General features: G+C 46.9%; 2 protein-coding genes across 6 annotated transcripts; one reads left to right on the plus strand and one right to left on the minus strand.

Annotated features, from left to right (window-relative positions):
• The first annotated feature begins 432 nt into the window (after positions 1-432).
• taf1 (TAF1 RNA polymerase II, TATA box binding protein (TBP)-associated factor) lies at positions 433-15,587 on the plus strand. 3 transcript variants are annotated; one of them, XM_061751812.1, is made up of 43 exons: positions 433-734; positions 1,054-1,168; positions 1,508-1,631; positions 1,722-1,838; positions 2,056-2,178; positions 2,594-2,835; positions 2,902-3,117; positions 3,213-3,455; positions 3,532-3,763; positions 3,829-3,936; positions 4,009-4,176; positions 4,351-4,478; positions 4,682-4,789; positions 4,867-5,040; positions 5,123-5,296; positions 5,401-5,505; positions 5,599-5,799; positions 5,875-6,016; positions 6,403-6,533; positions 6,631-6,711; positions 6,797-6,946; positions 7,034-7,153; positions 7,288-7,463; positions 7,544-7,776; positions 8,505-8,712; positions 9,679-9,850; positions 10,006-10,217; positions 10,306-10,414; positions 10,529-10,627; positions 10,700-10,877; positions 10,956-11,023; positions 11,102-11,224; positions 11,331-11,423; positions 11,520-11,604; positions 11,680-11,747; positions 11,971-12,084; positions 12,425-12,514; positions 13,059-13,154; positions 13,311-13,518; positions 13,616-13,790; positions 13,911-14,049; positions 14,796-14,873; positions 15,089-15,587. In XM_061751812.1, the coding sequence occupies exons 2-43, from the start codon at positions 1,055-1,057 to the stop codon at positions 15,272-15,274; spliced, it is 6,111 nt and encodes a 2,036-aa protein (XP_061607796.1). In that variant the 5' UTR covers positions 433-734; position 1,054; the 3' UTR covers positions 15,275-15,587. The 3 variants fall into 3 exon arrangements, 2 of the variants coding, with proteins under 2 accessions (XP_061607796.1, XP_061607797.1); XM_061751813.1 differs by having other exon boundaries at positions 9,679-9,844; XR_009785164.1 differs by lacking the exons at positions 11,680-11,747; positions 13,059-13,154; positions 13,311-13,518; ... (2 more) ...; positions 14,796-14,873; positions 15,089-15,587 and having other exon boundaries at positions 12,425-12,459.
• A 155-nt stretch (positions 15,588-15,742) lies between these two features.
• Positions 15,743-18,891, minus strand: LOC133467210 (SLAIN motif-containing protein-like). Of its 3 annotated transcripts, none has more exons than XM_061751816.1 (8): positions 18,413-18,891; positions 18,130-18,260; positions 17,929-18,060; positions 17,593-17,691; positions 17,450-17,514; positions 17,289-17,346; positions 17,028-17,150; positions 15,743-16,924 (listed from the first exon to the last, which is right to left on the minus strand). In XM_061751816.1, the coding sequence occupies exons 1-8, from the start codon at positions 18,742-18,744 to the stop codon at positions 16,716-16,718; spliced, it is 1,149 nt and encodes a 382-aa protein (XP_061607800.1). In that variant the 5' UTR covers positions 18,745-18,891; the 3' UTR covers positions 15,743-16,715. The 3 variants fall into 3 exon arrangements, with proteins under 3 accessions (XP_061607800.1, XP_061607799.1, XP_061607798.1); XM_061751815.1 differs by having other exon boundaries at positions 17,028-17,153; positions 18,413-18,890; XM_061751814.1 differs by having other exon boundaries at positions 17,028-17,346.
• Positions 18,892-19,650: the final 759 nt, after the last annotated feature.

Here is a 19,650-nt window from a genome sequence, read left to right on the forward strand (position 1 = left end):
CTTTTGAGTTGCGTGCCGACGGCGACGATAAACTGAGGAGGTCAAAATCGTCATTGCATTGCCGTGTGTGTGTGTGTGGACGACGAGAAAAGCAAAAGATCAGGGATTTCGGCACATTGTGCTGCACACTGTTGCGTACAACGCCGGCCGTACAATTACAAAATAAATGGGAGTAGCATTTCACATGGAAAAGAAACACATATGTGGCCAAGTGTTTGGCATTGACAAAAAAAGTAAACCTCATGAAATCGGTTGGGAAATGAGCAAGTTGCGAGTTCATTTCCAAAATCATTGGGTTGTCTTTGGTGGGAACGTCGACCTTTCCAACATGGCCGCCACAGGCACGTCGGGTGGGCGTTACTTGTCATATCTATGTCATGACTGAGGGCTGCATCTTTTTTTTTTTTTGGTAACACCGGAACCAGACCTCGTACTTCCGGTTGACCTGCGTGCGCTGTGGGTTACCTGCAAGCCTTCAGCGGTGGCGCTTCGTACACAAAGTAACAACAACAAATACTATCCTAAATGATTCAAGAGAAGACTGCAAGTGAAAATATTTCGTGTGACTTGCTAAACCGACGTGAGCACCGGTGAAATATTGTTGTTCGCAAATGTGTTTGGAACACAGGTAATGTTTTTTTCCCACATTGGACGGTGATGTTGCTGCTTTTATGGACATTTTTTTGACATTTATGAGCAAGCTCCTTGAGGACTAATCGGCGAGAGATCACAAGGTAAGTGAAAATGTTGCTGTTTTTGTCATCGCTAGCGACCTACCGTTCGCGAATTTCTAAGCTACAATACCATCGCACATTTGTTTCGGTTTAAGCGATATAGCGTAAGTATGTTATTCAAATATTGAAGAACAAAAATCCATGCATGCTGGTAACTAATGTTATGCCGCTAAATGCAAACATGACGGTAAGGGTTGGCGATGGCTTCTGTCATCTGCACTGATTGTAATTCATTATTATTATTAAAGACGTACTTTTTGCCTGTGTAAGTATTTGCGTCATGTGTCGAATGTAAACCTTTTTTTTTTTTTCTTCTCAGAATGTCCGACTCCGACAGTGATGAGGATCAAGATCGCCCTTTCTCCATTACCGGCTTCCTGTTTGGGAACATAAATGAAGACGGTCAACTCGAGGACGACAGTGTCCTGGACAACGTGAGTGGGATTTCAAACACTCACTATTTATGTCTCAGTTTAGTGGGCTTGTTTCACTTTTTTGTATTCAACTTCCCAAAAGGGTTTCCAGCGCTTTCGCTGTTATTCAAATACCTGTAGTTGCAGATTTGCAATAGTTGTGCACGCGTTGCATCCCAGTCTAAGTCTTCCTTTGTATGCAGGGAATAAGTAGTCTTCTTTCAGGTCGCACATTGGTGGCATCCTTAGGATTCCACTACAGGGATACACGGCAGAGATTGACTCAAGACGTTTGAACGACAGAAGACGTGAATGAATTGCAGCTTTTTTGTTTTGATCGCGTCCGTTCTTTCAACCCAGGAGTCCAAAAAGCATCTGGCCGGCTTGGGTAATCTGGGTCTGAGTTCCCTCATCACGGAGATCACGGCCAACGAGGATGATGAGCGAGAGGAAAGTAAAACTCCCGCCAGTGTGGATGCTGAGGGTGAGTGGAGAGATATAGCGCGGAGGGAGTACCATCCCATGAATATCTGCGGTGCGGTGCGGTGTCATTGTCGGTGTTTACGTCACGCAGGATGGGTGAAAAGCACGGAAGATGCGGTGGATTATTCTGACATCAGTGAGGTTGCTGAGGATGAAACACGGAAGTACCGGCAGGCCATGGGATCTTTGCAGCCCTGCAGGAAAACAGGTGATCCTCTCGAAGCAACAATCGCCCCCATTATTTATACCATTTATTTTCAATTGAAAGATAGACTTTCTGATACACAGTAGTTACTTGAAATACATCGTTTGACTCACAGGGGAACTCAGAGCATTTACACAGTAGGATCTTAAAACCTTTGTGAGATTGTGTTGACCTTTTTTTTTTTTTTTTTTTTTTTTTTTATCAAATTGGATCATCCCAGATGATGAAGACGACTACGACGCGGACTGTGAGGATATCGATTCCAAGCTCATGCCTCCGCCGCCGCCACCGAGCCTTTCGACAGCTGTTAAAAAAGAAGAGCCTCCGTCTCAGAGTGCAAATGGTGAGGATGATTGTTTGTCTTCGCTGCCAGGAAGTACACACGTGATTGACTTTGTTATTGTTCCTAGAAGGTTACATTTAGGTGGAAATCCAAACCAAATGATCCCTCATGTTGTATAACTGGGCTTGCATTCAAATATTGTTCTGCAAGATCATATTACATTTACCTGCCTTGCGTCCGGAACACATTTTGCATAGGGATAAAACCTATTTGTATTTAGTTAACATTCTAGTTCCTAGCTGTTTTCTCAATAATTTCCCAGTGAGCAAATATTGAATCCTTGACGAATGTCTGTACTCTTTTTTTTTTTTTTTTTTTTTGCTTTTGTTATCTTAACTGAATGGTGTACAGTGAAACTTTAAGGTAAAGAATGCAGCTTTATGACTATTCGATTATTCATTTCCTCTCCTTACAGTCGGGGAAGAGGGTGATGGCATCATCCTGCCGTCCATCATTGCACCTTCATCGACTGCCGAGAAGGCTGATTTCAGCAGTTCCTCTGACTCTGAGTCAGAAACAGACCGCCCCGGCCCGGGTTCTGGTCCTGGAGGCCCACCGGACAGGCTCACCCTCCCGCTTGCTGGCATCATGCAGAAAGATGCTACCAAAGCACTACCCGGTGTCACAGAGCTCTTCCCAGTGTTTAGACCTGGAAAGGTAGTGATGATATCTATATATATTTTTTTACAATCAAACGCTAAAAGCTAATTCTTGGGATCCTAGGTTCTGAGGTTCTTACGGCTGTTTGGCCCAGGGAAGAACATGCCGTCAGTATGGCGCAGCGCCCGCAGGAAGAAGAAGCGGAAGCACCGGGACGTTCAGCCCGGGACGCCGCCGCCTGAGGGAGAAGTCGCAGACCAAGAGCAGGATAAGAAGTCTGGCTGGGTTTACGAGTTCGCAAACCCTCCGCCCCCTGAGCAGTGTCTCTCCGACGACGAGGCAAATATTCCAGCTACGGGAAACCAATATTATCCCGTAGTATTCGCTTCATTTGTACCATCACTTCATTGATCGCAAATTGTCTATGATGTCAGATAACCATGATGGCGCCCGTGGAGTCCAAGTTCTCCCAAACTTGTGGTGACGGAGACAAGGAGGCGGAGTCGCGACCTAAAGTTGCCGAATGGCGATACGGGCCTGCCCAGCACTGGTACGACATGATGGGGGTCCCCGAGGATGGAAGCAATTTCAATTACGGGCTCAAGCTGAAGGAATATGAGGCCAGTGAGCTTCAGGAGCAGAACACACTTGAAGAAACAAGAAAGGCTGCTAAGCAGGTTGGTGGGCCCGTCTAGCTGTACTACAGAAGTGGGGCGCATTTATTGTTCAGCGTTTTTTTTTTTTTTTTTGTAGGATGGGAGGTGGCACGATAATCAAGACGGCCACAAGAATGAGGGGGAGGAGGACAAATTGGCGCTGGAGAACGAGCTCTTCTTGATGGTTACGCAACTGCAGTGGGAGGACGACATCATCTGGAACGGGGAGGATGTAAAGCACAAGGGCACCAAGACTCAACGTGCCAGTCTCGCAGGGTGGTTACCCTCCAGCATGACCCGCAACGCCAACGCTTATAATGCACAACAAGGTGAGTTGCCAATATCAATTATGCGCACATGGATATATTTCATGTTCACCTGTTCCATCCTTCAGGTCTGACGAGAAGTAATTCCCAGCTGGTCCCGCCTACACCGCCTCTCATGACCAAAACCTTGTCAATAACCGGCTTGAAGCGGGATAAAAACAGCCACGATCATCCATGTGAGTTTGTTCGTAGGACGCAAAACCACACAGATCTTCGTTTCTCATCTGTATGCGTTTACTCCTCTCCAGCCAATCAGGAAGACGACGCTCCTTGGTTCTCCATTTTCCCCATTGACAATGAGGAGTTAGTGTACGGGCGCTGGGAAGACAACATTATCTGGGATGACCAGGAGATGGATCACTACCTCACTCCTCCGATTCTCACACTGGATCCCAACGATGAGCACATCATTCTTGGTATGTTCAACGTCGTGTGTCCTATATTTTTCTCTTCAACACTATTCAAAGGTATGAAAGAAGCACTTTGCCCTGACGGGAGATGGTATCATCGTAAATATTATTCGACATGAAGTACCTCAAACCAGCGCGCTTTTTCCGAGTACTGAAGTCAATGTTTTCTTTTGAACTTAGATATTCCAGATGAAAAGGAAGCATCGACATCTCACTCCCCGTCGAAAGAGAATAAGAAGGAAACCGCGATCAAAAAGAGTCGCATCCTGCTCGGCAAGACTGGCGTGATAAAAGACGAGCCGCAACAGGCAAGTCGTCTGATCAAGTCCGAAAGTTTGCTCGTGACAAAAAAAAAAAGCATCTAACGCGGCGGCGCTACGCGATGCAGATTTCTTGAAATGAAAGTCTAATCTTGTCCTTTAAGTGTAATTAATGCAATCAATGTTCACCGGTTGCCCTCGAGTTTTTGCAAAGATGCCATGATGAAATGTTTTCTGTAACCCTAACTCAGAACATGTCCCAGCCTGAGGTGAAAGACCCCTGGAACCTCTCCAACGATGAGTTCTACTATCCCAAGCAGCAAGGTCTGAGGGGGACGTTTGGTGGTAACATCATCCAGGTGAGATCAAGATGAAAGTAGAGACTGAAGTCAATACAGACTGTGACATTTGAATGAATAACAGCTTTCTTGAACAGCACTCCATCCCGGCCCTGGAGCTGAGACAGCCCTTCTTCCCCACCCACATGGGACCGATGAAGTTGCGGCAGTTCCACAGATCCACATTGAAGAAGTACTCCTTTGGACCTTTGGCTCAGCCCGGTCCACATCCTGTCCAGCCGCTGCTCAAGCACATTAAGAAGAAGGCCAAGGTGACACTTTGCTCTCATTTTGGTCTCCTGCTGTACGGACCGCGTGACCTTCTAAACGCCGCTCGTGCGCACGCCAAAACAGATGCGAGAGCAGGAGCGGCAAGCTTCGGGAGGAGGAGACATGTTCTTCATGCGCACCCCGCAGGACTTGACAGGCAAAGATGGGGATCTGATCCTGGCAGAGTACAGTGAAGAATACACACCTCTCATTATGCAAGTTGGCATGGCCACTAAGATTAAAAACTACTATAAAAGGGTGGGTATCATCTTCGGGGACATTGGAAAATCGAGGAGGAGAATTGTCAAATGCATTTGCAGAAGGCGTAATTAATTGCATTTATTTGAATCTCCTTCATTAAGAAACCTGGAAAGGATCCTGGCGCACCAGACTGCAAATATGGCGAAACTGTATACTGCCACACTTCCCCTTTTCTGGGCTCTCTGCACCCTGGGCAGCTGCTCCAAGTCAGCATTAGCGCTCTCAAAACGTCCGCTATTCCGTTAATAGCTGTGTAATAAACCTTTTTACTCATCCTCTATTTTTGTTTTGTTTTTTAGGCTTTTGAAAACAACCTTTTCCGCGCCCCCATTTACCTGCACAAGATGCCAGAGACGGATTTTTTGGTCATCCGAACCCGCCACGGCTACTACATCAGAGAAATTGTGGACATTATGGTGGTTGGTCAAGCCTGCCCCCTATACGAGGTTCCTGGGCCCAACTCCAAACGAGCTAACACCCACATAAGAGACTTCCTTCAAGTATGCTGACACGCCGCAACCATTTTAGTCTGTGCAAACGTTCCGATTCTTAAGTGGCAAACGTGTACTCCGCAGGTGTTCATTTACCGCTTGTTCTGGAAGAGCAAGGATCGTCCGCGGCGAATCCGCATGGAGGATATCAAGAAAGCGTTTCCCGTGCATTCTGAGAGCAGCATCAGGAAAAGACTCAAACTCTGTGCAGACTTCAAACGCACGGGTACGGCTTGCATAGTTGATCGCTCGGCTCGCTATGGCCGACTTTCATTTGTTATGTCGGAGCAGTGCGGCAGTTGAGGTTACATAGTTGAAGGAATGTGAGCTCATCCGTGTCAGAAAGGAGTCTGAGCGGGGAAAGAGCTTATTATTCCTACTGTGGATTTGACCACACTGGAGGTGAGATGGCTTTGTTCGACGGTAGAGAGAATTTGATGGACGGAACACTCGTAGCGCCGGGGACTATTTTGCCCAACTAGTTTGACAATCGGGCCTGCGTTCCTCAAGAACTTCATGTCGGTTGTGCATTTGTATGAAGTTGTAGTTTTGGGCTCTGCTGCCTGCGTTGATTCATGGAGGTACGGCTGTTTTGGTTCATCTCAATGCTAGGCATGGACTCCAACTGGTGGGTGCTGAAGCCTGACTTCAGATTGCCAACAGAGGAAGAGATCCGAGCCATGGTGTCTCCCGAGCAGTGCTGCTCTTACTACAGCATGCAGGTGGCCGAGCAGAGACTCAAGGTAATGCTACTCAAAAGCGTCATTAGTTGGCATCGCGCACAATAAGTAAGTGTCATGTCATCAGCTGCAACATTGACTCTTCTTCACCAAACTTAAGGACGCTGGCTACGGCGAAAAATCGTTCTTTGCCCCAGAGGAGGAGAACGAAGAGGACTTTCAAATGAAGATTGATGATGAGGTACTGTTCTCCACGTTGTAGTCTCTTTTATGGACTACAATAGCGGAAGACGTGCTTTGTACTAACCCATATTTACTCATATTAGGTGCGAACAGCTCCATGGAACACAACAAGAGCATTCATCTCTGCCATGAAGGGGAAATGCCTGTTGGAGGTCTCCGGGGTGGCCGACCCGACGGGGTGTGGGGAAGGTTTCTCCTACGTCAAAGTGCCCAACAAGCCCACTCAACAGAAGGTTCCGGCCTTCCATTTTGACGTCCTGTAGTTGTAATGGGTGATGACGGCTGGGCGTTGAGGTTTCGAGCTGTGTGCTCATTTTCAGGACGACAAGGAGCCTCAGCCTGCGAAGAAAACCGTGACAGGGACAGATGCCGATTTGAGGAGACTGTCTCTGAAGAATGCCAAGCAGCTGCTGCGCAAGTTCGGAGTTCCCGAAGAAGAAGTGAGTCTGTGAAATCGTGAAGACGATTGATGAATGTTGGCGGTATTTTAGCTCCTTAGATCACTGCTTGACCTATTCCACCTTTGATAGGACTTGAAAGTGAATGTGTGTTGCTTTGTACTACTGTCTATTAGATAAAAAAGCTCTCACGCTGGGAGGTGATCGACGTCGTAAGAACCATGTCGACCGAGCAGGCGCGTTCGGGAGAAGGCCCCATGAGCAAGTTTGCCAGAGGCTCACGTTTCTCCGTAGCAGAGCACCAGGAGCGCTACAAGGAGGAATGTCAGAGGATCTTTGACCTGCAGAACAAGTCGGACATACAGTATTGCAAGTTGTTCTCGATGATTCGGAAAACTCAACACACCCCCGCGGTGCCGTTCTCCGCCATAGGGTGCTGGAGTCGACAGAAGTGCTCTCCACAGACACGGACAGCAGCTCGGCAGAGGATAGCGACTTTGAGGAAATGGGAAAGAACATCGAGAACATGCTGCAGAACAAGAAGACCAGCTCACAGTTGTCGCGCGAGCGCGAGGAACAGGAGAGGCGGGAGCTGCAGAGGATGCTGATGGGGGAGGAGAGCGATCGTGACAACAAGGGACGCAAGGAGCGCCGCAAAATCTTGTGTGAGTCATGTTCACGCGGGGCCTCGTCCACTAATAATTGCTCTTCTCTCCATCGCGCGTATGTTCCATCCATCCATTTTCTGAGCCGCTTCTCCTCACCCGGGAGCCTATCCCAGCTGTCATCGGGCAGGAGGCGGGGACACACCCTGCCAATCGCAGGGCACATACAAACACACAGAGTCTCCAATTCATGCATGTTTTTGGGGATGTGGGAGGAAAGCGGAGTGCCCGGAGAAAAGCCACGCGGGCACGGGGAGAACATGCAAACTCCACACAGGCGGGGCCGGGACTTGAACCCCGGTCCTCAAAACTGCGAGGCAGACGCTCTAACCGGTCGGCCGCCATGCATATGCATAAGAGCTGCAATCTGCTTAAACCCCGCCCCTATTTCCCTTCTGACGAAACTCGGACAATGCGCGGAGGTTGAAAGAAATGACCAGTTTCAGTTTTTTTATTATTATTTTTGATTTGTATTTATTTATATTTATTATTATTATTGTTATGTTTTTTTTTGTTTTTTTTTTACATGACTGTATTTCAATACATTGTGCATCATTTGTGCATATGGAGCTTCCAAATTTTTTTGGAGTACCCACGAATTCAATTAGGAACATATTGATGACTCATCAAACCTGCATAGGCACAATTTGTACGCACTGTTAGCGAATGAGGCCCATTGTGTGTTTGTGCGAGTTGGATGTCAATTGGTACTTCCTTTGCCTCTTTAGCCAGCTCATTGTCCACCAGCTCCCACAAGGATGACGACACATCCTCGGTCACCAGCCTGAACTCCGCAGCCACGGGACGGCGACTTAAGATCTACAGGACCTTCAGGGACGAGGAGGGCAAGGAATACGTTCGCTGCGAAACTGTGCGCAAGTCTGCCGTCATTGATGCCTACACCAGGATCAGAACGACCAAGGATGATGAATTCATGTCAGTAACCCCATTTGAACCTTCTCATAAGTTTGGATGATGCTGATCACCAGGTTGCGCGTTACTACCCCTCTGCCAGCCAAATCTGTTTCATTAAGAAATTAACTCCTGTCCAGTGGTGCCTGCTTTTTGAGACCTCCGTGGCAAATTGTGAGCAGTTCTTCTTCTTCTTCAAAAAAGAGGCTTTCGGGTGTTTGATGCCACTCCCAGTTGATGTGTGCTGTCATTCTGAACATAAAATGATGTTATGTATTTACAACAAACACATAGCTTAGCCTTTAGTCTGCTAGCTTAATGCAGATGCTAACACATAACGGGAAACGCATATTTAACCCTTTAAGAAACAAATATTGGAACACAAACGGTGCAGCAACACAGTTAGACATTTAATGCAACAGTACTCACAGTCATATACTCTTTATCATCTGTGAAGAGCTGAGCCAAGTTGCGACATGTCTACTCTACAGACGTCCATCTACAGTATTGCTGTCTGTCTTGTCTTATACTGCCCCCAGCTGGCCAAGGCGGGCAGCAGAATCATTGCCATTCAATTGATGCAGTGTGACAAAAACGGTTTAATTCTTTATTATTCTATTTAATTATGTCTTTTTTTTTAATTTTTTATTTTGTTATAAAGTACAATACTACAGAGTGGTTATTTTCCTTATAAAATGATTCCAGGTTTTTCTTTTGGGGTGGGGTGGGCCTTTAACGCATTAATGACATCTCCATTCATTTCAATGGGGAAACGTGATTTGGGACACAAGTGATTTGAATTCTGAATGTGGTCATGGAACTAATTACACTTGTATCTCAAGGCACCACGTTTATTTTCGGATTGGGGGAAAACAAAATGTGTTGATTTGCACCTGAAAGAGAAAGCCAGCTCACTGCCACTCATCGAGGCTCCTTTCATCTGCCACCTCCAGACCACCTCACCTTTTCTTTGTGTCTCTGCGGCTTCAGACGGAAGTTTGCCCTCTTCGACGAGCAGCACAGAGAAGAGATGAGGAAGGAGCGTCGGCGTATCCAGGAGCAGCTGAGGAGACTGAAGCGGAATCAAGAGAAGGACAAGTTCAAGGGACCTCCAGAAAAGAAATCCAAGAAGATGAAAGAGAGACCAGACCTCAAGGTAAAAGTAAGCTTGAGATTAAGTACTATATTCCACTTCCCTCTCTTGTTTGAGTCTTCTTCTAGTTTGATGTTGATGTGGTGTTCTTATGGCGCTCCTGACAATGTTCACCTTGGCAGAGCTTTTCTTCGTGCTCCTTAATGTTGGCCTCTCTTCCCTAGTTAAAATGCGGTGCGTGCGGCGCCATCGGGCACATGAGGACGAACAAGTTCTGCCCGCTGTACTATCAGACCAACGCGCCCCCTTCCAACCCGGTCGCCATGACAGAAGAGCAGGAGGAGGAGCTAGAAAAGACAGTCATCCACAACGACAACGAAGAATTGATTAAGGTGGAAGGCACAAAGATCGTGCTTGGAAAGCAACTCATCGAAAGGTAGCGGATTTCATCTTTTTTTGATCGACGTGAATAATCTTTTGCTTTTAGCGTTCATTACTCCTCTCTTTTATTTGGCACCAAACAGCGCCGATGAGGTGCGCAGGAAGTCTTTAGTGCTCAAGTTCCCCAAGCAGCAGCTCCCTCCGAAGAAGAAGCGACGAGTTGGCAATGCTGTGCACTGTGACTATCTGAATGCAAGTAGCAGTAATGCTTGACATCTTCTTTTAACATCCAAAGGAACAAGTGATTTAAAATATATATATATATATATATATATATATATATATATTTGTCATTCGTACTTGTAGAAACCACACAAGGCAATCCACCGCAGGCGCACTGACCCCATGGTGACCTTGTCCTCTGTGCTGGAGAGCATCATTAACGACATGCGGGACCACCCTAACGTAAGCGGCGCTTGCAACCTCCTCGGCAACATTTTACACACGATACAAACGCCTTCCCCTCCCCCAAAACAGACGTATCCGTTCCACACGCCAGTAAATGCCAAGGTCGTGAAGGACTACTACAAGATCATCACGCGGCCCATGGACCTGCAGACGCTCCGGGAGAATGTCCGCAAACGGATGTACCCATCCAGGGAGGAGTTCCGTGAAGCAGTTGAGCTCATATACAAGAACAGCGCCACGTACAATGGTACTTCAGTTACACGTTCACCAATGCGTGAGGCATGACTACTCAAGCCACGTACGTCGGGATTTTTGATCTTTGTAGGAGCAAAACATCCGATCACACAAGTTGCGCAGTCCATGCTGGATCTGTGCGATACTAAGCTGAAAGAGGTAAGCGTGACTGCTTTGTTTTTCTTCTTCAAACTTGGAATAAAAAACGGATTCAATTACGTGCGCGTGCATTCGCAGAAGGAGGACAGACTGGTTCGGCTCGAAAAAGCCATCAATCCTTTGCTTGATGACGACGATCAGGTGGCGTTCTCCTTCATCCTGGACAACATCGTAACCCAAAAGATGATGGTCGTTCCTGATGTAAGTTGTCCTTTACTAGCATTCTCTCACTCAACTTGCTGCTTCAGATGAGCACTTTTGTGGTTTGAATGAATGATCTGCTCCTTTCCTCGTTGCTCTTCTGTAGTCATGGCCGTTCCACCATCCTGTCAACAAAAAGTTTGTGCCTGATTACTACAAGGTGATTATAGACCCGATGGACCTGGAGACCACCCGCAAGGTGAGGGCCATAAACATGACAATACTGAAACAAGTGAAAATATTTGGGGGGACTTCAGCAATATAAAGTGACGTAATTTGAACCCGGAATCAATAGAACATCTCCAAGCACAAGTATCAGAACAGGGACGCCTTCCTCTCAGATGTCACTCTCATCCACACAAACAGCATCAAGTACAACGGTAAGAGTTTGTCGCTGCGGGACGTTCTGTAGAATAGAAATGGCACAACGATCTCGTTTGCGTGTCTCTTGACAGGCCGCGACAGTCCGTACACCAAGACGGCGCTCGACATCATCAGTGTGTGCAGACAGACTCTGGATGAGGTTTGCTGAGACGTCAAATGAGTGCTTAGTCATTGTGGGCTTTATTTTCAAACGCCATACAGTCTGTATACACTAGCGGGCCAATGTTTGGACACCGTTTCGCATTCAATAGCATGAGAGAAGAGAAGCACAGTTAATCAGGCTTAATTGTAGAATTCTTCTAAGCGGGATCAAAATATCAGCTATCATAATTTCCGTTTTTTTTTTTTTTTTGTCCTGCAAGTACGATGAACATTTGACACAGCTGGAGAAGGACATCTCCACGGCCAAAGAGGCAGCACTGGACGCCGCGGACTTTGAGAGTCTGGAGATGGCTCACGGCTCGTACATGACGCAGGTAGGAGAATCTTGCTTACCTTAACGAGCATGAAGTGTTGGTGTCTTTCCAGACCGGGATGGTTAGAAGCCATTTTGCAACTGTTTAATTGACGTGAGCGGGATAAAACATACATTTAAGCCCATAATTGTGCTAACCTGGCCAAAATTGAACTTTTTGTTACAATGAGTCCAAAAAAAAGCGAATATTTCTTTTGCTAATATCTCGTGGCACGTCTCCAGCAAAACTATAGAAATGGACTTTCATTCAAAAAATGTGGTCAGGGTATGAATATTTCTTTCCTCAACTGTAAATAAGCGTTGTAGCGTGATAGTTTTGCCTCTCTCGTTTGTGCACCCAGTACGATGAGCTCGATAAGGACATGGCCGCGGGCAAAGGGGCATTCATGGACTTACAGAGGCTGGCCACATCTTCGCCCTACATGGCCCAGGTAGGACCACGGCCGGGTGGCCGCTTCGCTGGACTTGTTCAGAAAGTGTGAATTTCACTAGCAGCTTACCGTGTAACACTCCTCCTGCCTGTAGTATTTCCTCCCTGTTACTGACACTCCTACCCGGGCTCTTGGTGTTTCTTCCTGACTGTTTCTGTTTTTTTGTTGTTTTTTTTTGTTTTTGTTTTTGGTCCTTTCGGCCACCCGGTGTGCTTTTCCTTCACTCGACTTCTCCGCCATGTGTTTGCCTCTCTGTTGGCCAGCCTGCTGATCTGTTTGACAGCGGTGCTTCAGGCCCGTCCGGGGTGCCCAGCGGCCTTTTGTCCGATGGACCTCTAGTGGTTGCGTCTGAGAAGAGAGGGGGGCAGGTAGGGAGAGAGACCGTAGTAAGACTTGCTCCACCTCTCATCAGTCCACCCTCTGATTATCGTGCTTGTGGAGTTGACAGAGAACGGCATGCGTTCGTTGGACATTTTCACGCAGCAGGTTCTAAGATCAGCTCGGTCTTTTTAGTCTGTGCCCTTGAACTTGCTCTGGTCCTCAGGTCCGCCATGGCAGAAGGCTCAGGGAAGAAGAATCTGATGTGGATATTGAAGGCTTTGAGGAGGAAGATGACGGCAAACCCAAAACACCTGCTCCTGTGAGTACTGCACTACGAACATCATCTCCATCAAGGAGGTTCGCTTTCGCCACTGTGTGGAAAAACAGTTGCAGTTTGTGAAATGCTCAAATGATCGCCGCCAGTCTGATTCCCAATCTTTGCCAGTCAATAACACGCTTGCGCTCGGCGTTGCAGGCAGAGGACGCAGAAGGAGATCTAGAGGATGACGATGACGACGAGGAGATGTTGCTGCCGCCGCGCAGGCGCATGCACAACCGGCAGGAGGAGGAAGACGACAGAAGATCCAACCCCCTCACCCACGCCAGCGTGTTGTATCAGGACCTGCTCATGTCCGACGGAGAGGATGACGCCAGCGAGGAGGAGGGGGACAATCCATTCTCCTGTAAGTCGAGCAAACCTCATAGTTATCAAAAAGTCATTTTTGTACGACTGTACCATATAAGAAAACTCTCCCCCCTCCTCCCCCTGCCCCCTTTTAGCCATTCATTTATCAGAGAGTGGCAGTGACTCTGATAGAGAGGTGGACGTGCGACCTCCACCTCCGAGGCGAGCGCAGGAGACGGCGCGCATGGGCATGGAGCAGGACGAGAGCATGATGTCGTATGAAGGGGACCGCGCCGACGACGGGCCCCACATGGAAGACAGCAACGTCAGGTACAAGGAGCCACGAACCAAAACAAGTCTGCTGACAGTTTCGAAGAGCAAGCCTTCTTTCTGTAGCTCTCTGAAGATCGGAATGCGTTTTGTTGCTCTTACTGCCTTGCATCTCCTCAGCTACGGCAGCTTCGAGGAGAGCCGCAGTCGCATGCAGCCCTCAGCCGGGGGGAACGCGGAGGACGACGGCATCAGCGAGGACGAAGAGGAGGAAGAAGAGGATGACGCACGGAGGAGAGCCCCAGCTGCGCATTCTCAGGTTGACGAGAGCCCAAATTTGGGAAACTGTGCCTAGGATAGATTTTGAAGATTTGTTTTGAAATGCAGGGTAGTTGAATTCCTCTAATGTGATCATTCCAAGCCTCGTACCACAGGGGATGCGTTCCCGTGCCGCTCACAATGGGTACAAATCCACAAAAAAAGAGCTTCATCGAGTTTTACACCTCCCACGTGCTTTCAACACATTTCAACTTATGAATACTTTTGGAAGTATTCCTTAGCACCTGTTCTCCCAACTCTCACTTACAGTTCTAAAGCAAAGCTGCCTTGCTTAAAAAAATGTTATTTTTTACTCCCAGTTGAAGTTTACATTAAAACACAAAACAAAAGGCAATTAAACATGATGCTCAAAAATCTGCACGATGAACAGCGCTATAACGGGAGAATGCGCAAATATCTGATTTTCTTTCAGTTTTGATTTCTTTTTTTGATATTTGTATCTGATGGTCTTAAACATTCAACCGAAATGGCATTCGGCATCATTTTCCAGTTATCGACCGAAAACTTCAAATGCAACATTCCAAATGATGACGCATGACAGCGTTTCAAGGGCGTTGTATTGGTTTGAAAGAACTGAAAACACTGCAGTCATAGGTTGAATTTGCAGCATTAAGAGGTAATTTACTGTCAAAATGTTTCCCTGATGTTGCTAGACGAGTTCTAAAAACACCGCTGGAGTTTGGTGCAGTTGTGTGCTATTTTTCTTTCCTTTGCTTTTGCCTTCAGTATGATGAGAAGGAAGCCAAATGGTCATTTATGGACTTGGAGAGGCACAACCCAACGCCTGCGCCATATGCACAGCAGGTAGGACAGCAAGAAGTTGTTTATTTATGAATTCATTTTTTAATAGTTGGCTGGCAACCAGTCCAGTGTGTGCCCGCCTCTCGCTCCAAGTCCACCTGGGATAGGACCCAGCACACCCGGAACCTTAATGACGATAAGCACTCCAGAAAATGGTTCCACTCGAGTCGCTAATGCTTTTTTTTTTTTCTCCCCCCCCCCCCCCCGACGCACGTCAGCCATGGCAGCTACGAGGAAACAGACAAGAGGACGGCAACAGCGAGGAGGAGGAGGAGGAGGAAGACGACGAGGAGGAAGCACGGAGGAGAGGTCCGGCCGTACTTTCTCAGGTTCAGCTCAGTGAGGACGAGGAGAGCGAAGAATTCAGATCCATCGGAGGAGACAGTGACATGGACTCGGACTAGATTACTTTTATTAATGCGATATCAAGAGAACATGTTTGGAAGCCTCATCGTGACATGCAGACATTGGAGATTTTTGTTTTGTTTTTGTTTTTTTAATGTAAATATATTGTGCATTGTTCTGTGAACCATGTTTTACAACTTCTTGTACCATTAGCTTTCTCATTGTAAATGTACACATTTGTCTTTTGGAATTAGACTGCATTTATGTCAGACATTATATATCCTTATGAGGAATTAGGCCTTCTTAGTTTTTTCAGTGGAAGGTCAGCCGTTTTGCTTGAAAATACAATAAACAGTGTTGTCAAATGTTAAACATTGATCTAGTTGTATGTTCTTGTAAGTTAGGAATCATGAATATTTGTCAAGTTGAAGTTTCTCAAACCTACCAGAAGCTTTCTTTATTGTCGCATTATAGAAAGTCGTTTAAATTCGAAGCTGCAAAGTACAGCATTTGCTTTTTACTGCTGCAGCAACGTTTGTTAATGGCAGGACTGGAAACAAACGGTTTTGACTGAGGCTTAAATTGTCTGCGGGTCAGTAAATAGTAAAAAAATAAAATAAATGAATGAATAAAAACAATTCTGTTCAATGAGCAGAGAACTTTGACTTCATTACAAGATAGAGTAAATGCCAAGATCTTCAAGGATTGCTTACATAACGCCACCGCTTGCGTTATGGTAGCTCGGCTTTAAAAAGGACTCATTGAAGCGGACGAATGCTGAACAACGCACGTTGTTGCAATTAGCATCCGGCTCTCATCCAATCAGCAGCTCCATGAACAAACGAACCGGAAAGTAAACCAAAAAAAGACCGTGGCGGGGGTTAAACTGGAGAAACCCGCCCACCTTGTGGGACTTGCTGAGTTTAAAAATCTCTTAAATTGTCCATTACACAAAAACACGTCTCAGCGTAAACTAAACAGACGTTATAGCCATTATGGCCATGTAGGTAATTGGGAAAATACACTACATATGTCACAGTTTTTGAGAAAGTTGAAAAAAATGTATATCCATATTTAGCTCCTTTCTTATTTTTCCACACTCACAAATGAACATTGCTGGTGGTTTTACTTTTTGAAAAGCCCTACCAGATCTTATTAGATCTATTTCAAGGTGGGCAGCGCTGTATAGGCCAAAAAATGCTTTTGTAGTTTTGGTTCCAGTCGAAAAACACATTTCCCCTCCTTGTCAACCAATCAACCTGACGATGGCAAAGAAGTTCCAAACATCACATTGTGAACGGGATGTGCGGCGATCCAATCGTGAAGATGGCTTCAAAGTAGGATCCTGATGTGATGTGAAATGTCCTAACATTTCTCATTGACTGTCAACGAGGGAGACCAAATGATGCATACGATCACGTTTGTCGTTTAAAGATCCATTCCGAAGCAAGCGTGCGCCCTTCTGTGTCAGCCTGATCTCGTTGACTTCGCTGAGGGCGATCACCTTCGCGTCGTTGGCGAATCGCCGCCCCAAGCGGCGGCCGACCTCTCAGGTGAGGCATAAACGCACGCGTTCCACAGAATTCTCTTGGCGCGCTGAGGAACCCTGCGAGGGCCGAGCGACTGAGACCTCTGCACGTCCCTCGTGACCGTCTTCTGCACCGACGAGCCTCTCGCCCGCTGCGGACGCTCGACGGAGTTTGCGGATGCTTCCGGAAGAGATGGAAGATTTGGAAGGGTAAGTCCAAAAGTGCACGACTACGAGTTTGAGGGCCAACTAAGTGACATTCTCGTGAGGGCATTTCTCCAAACCTGATGGAAGATCTGTGTCCGATGTCCGATGAGCCGGCAGGCAGTCGTCGGTGTCCAAACTTCGGCTGTTTCTCAGAGCCTGCAGGGAACGAAGGCTGGTCCGCAAGGGGGACTCTGTCCTGGCTGCTAGGTAAGTCATATCAAGCGTACGCATGAAGACGTTATTATGCCAAAACATCTGCGACTCACGAAGCAAAGGTGCCCAATAATGAAAATGTATGACATGTGAGGAAAGGCCACCAATGGAGAGGCTTTGTCTACCTCGATTCTGAGCTCTTTTAAGCAACTTGAACTGGGTGACTTGCTGGCGAAGTCTAACCTGTGACAACACACGAGCACGTCAGCACGATGTGTACACCATTGCCTTCCCGCTGCTATAAAAAAAAAAAAAAAAAAAAAAAAAAAAATGATCAAAGTGTTACTTGTGGCTCCAGACTTTGTCTTTCTGAAACACAGGCGGGCACGGAGATGTAGTCCTGTCGTAAACCTGCGGTGTGGGCAACATATACACACTGGCGTTATCTCGAGACGACAGTCGTCGTGCGAGATATTGCGCTGGACTTACTGTCCTCTTGTATCCGGGCCATGAGGTGAACGTCTGTGATGTCCTGCAATTTGTAGCTGGTAGTTATGGACTCACAGGGCGTACTCAGATCACTATTATCTGTTTCAAAACAGAAAAGATGATTTGGGATATGAATGAAATCCCAATGTGCTTGTGCAATGTGTGGAGCGCTTGCAAAATTGCGACTTGGCAAGAAGGTTGGCACCAATTTGAGAAGCTTTATGGCCATGGCGCTGCTCCGATGCGTAGTAAAATTGACCACAAATTTCTCGAAAGAGGATCTGTTCTTAACAAATCGGCAGGCAGCTGGCAGCTTTTTTGTTCAGGTGATATTACCGAAAGTGTCAGCGGTGTCTTGTGTTGTGTTGGCAGATGCTTGGCCATTATAAGGATCCACAGAGGCACCGTCAGCGTGATGTTGCACCGCAGGCTGTCTGGAAAAGACGCTTGGGTAGGAACGACTTGGTTCTGCGTAAAGAGAAAAGCACAATTGTGTGACGGGATCCGTCCGAACGCTGTTTCATTTGTGTCACTGACTTTGCTGTAGTTTATTCATAAGGGAGCGCGATGCGGCCTCGGTCTCGGGACTCGGATTGTCCAGGACGTGTCGACACCATCTCAGAGGCGACTCGTCCGCTGACATCTGCCTTTTCGGAGCCTCGTATAGCCTGCGAGGGGTGCAGTTCATTCGCTAAGAAAGCAGATCATGACGTAGGACCAGACCTGAGCGGGAGGTCACGCATCGTGACCTGCAGCAGCATTCTATTGTTCAATATGGTTTTCATCGAGAGAATTTGCGCTACATTTTGATGGCGCCTACCAGCTCTCGTCATCCTCGGCCTCATCCTCGAATTCGAGAAGCTCCACCAAGTCTAGAACAGTTTGCGTTCCGGGGTCTTTTCCTTTGTCAATTTCATCACCGAGCGTCTTCGCACCCTTGGCCCGGGAGGAAACTTGACAATGAGATCCCAACTTTAAAAAATCCAGCCTCATCCTCGCTTCCCTGGCAAAACACCGAGAAGTGCAACCCTCGAGTCCAGTCGCTTCGGCCCACACGCCGGGATGTGGCGCCGACTCGCCTTCGGTCCGGGAAGCGGGATGCTTTGAACTCGTGTCGCCGTTCAAATCCAGACTCCGGTCTCGGACGTCCATTTCTAATTGTGAGTTTCGCTCACAACGCGCCGCTCTGGCTTCGATCTACTGACCCAGATTGCCGGAGCGGGGCTGTTAATTATAGAGCCGCAACAGATTGGATGGATTTAGAAAAGCATCACAAGATTATGTGGATTAAAGTGCTGGCGAGTTGCCGCTAAGAAAGAAAGAAAGAAGAAAGAAAGAAAGAAAAATCTATGAAGCGCACAACGTCAAGGAAGAGTTTGATATTCCAGAATAGAAGTTGCGTTACATATTTGGATTTTGGCCGATGCTGGCTAGCTCTTGGCCTTGAATACGTTTCTAAAACAATACTCTGAGAGAAAAAAAACAAGCGTAACATGCACTGCATTATTCTATTGCATTTGCATCAAGCAATTACAATGATTTCAAATTCCGAAAATGATCAGATGAAGATTGACATTTCCTGGACATTTCATTAGGTACAGTGCATCTGAACAATCCGATGAGATGCAAATCAAGAGTTTGCTGGTCCGCACCACAAAAGTTGTTCAACAAGACAATCACGTTCCAAAGATAAGAAATAAAGCAATGAGCGAATCGCGGGATTGCCTGAAAACCGTTAGCCTCGATGCTTTTGTTCGTTATTCCCGCGGGGACTGCACCGCAACAGTAATTATTCGACGCGTGCAGTATGTACGGGTAGGCCTACTGTACATTGTGCCTGTGCTTCGCTGTAAGCTGCTTACTGTACTGTATTTTTAAGGGTACAACAATGTTTGAAGGTGTTTGCAATGAAAGTGTTGTGGGATCTCAAGTTTGTGGAATATTTATGGTTATCAAAGGAGTTTACACCGTGTAGGACCCCCCCCCCCCCCCCAAAAAAAAGTATCACCACCATAACCGACATTTCAATTCAGCAGTAGGCCGTAGTGTTGATGAACT

Source organism: Phyllopteryx taeniolatus, chromosome 17 (genome assembly GCF_024500385.1).
Source record: "Phyllopteryx taeniolatus isolate TA_2022b chromosome 17, UOR_Ptae_1.2, whole genome shotgun sequence".
Lineage (NCBI taxonomy): Eukaryota > Metazoa > Chordata > Actinopteri > Syngnathiformes > Syngnathidae > Phyllopteryx > Phyllopteryx taeniolatus.

Excerpts from the sequence above, each read along its gene's own strand:
- LOC133467210 (XM_061751814.1), bottom strand. The coding sequence starts at position 18,744 with ATGGACGTCCGAGACCGGAGTCTGGATTTGAACGGCGACACGAGTTCA. Across the intron at positions 17,515-17,592 it reads GGCCCGGATACAAGAGGACA|GTTTACGACAGGACTACATC; the intron begins GTAAGTCCAGCG and ends CCCACACCGCAG. Across the intron at positions 16,925-17,027 it reads GGACACAGATCTTCCATCAG|CATCCGCAAACTCCGTCGAG; the intron begins GTTTGGAGAAAT and ends CTCTTCCGGAAG.
- taf1 (XM_061751812.1), top strand. The coding sequence starts at position 1,055 with ATGTCCGACTCCGACAGTGATGAGGATCAAGATCGCCCTTTCTCCATT. Across the intron at positions 13,155-13,310 it reads AACCCAAAACACCTGCTCCT|GCAGAGGACGCAGAAGGAGA; the intron begins GTGAGTACTGCA and ends TCGGCGTTGCAG. Across the intron at positions 13,791-13,910 it reads ATGGAAGACAGCAACGTCAG|CTACGGCAGCTTCGAGGAGA; the intron begins GTACAAGGAGCC and ends GCATCTCCTCAG.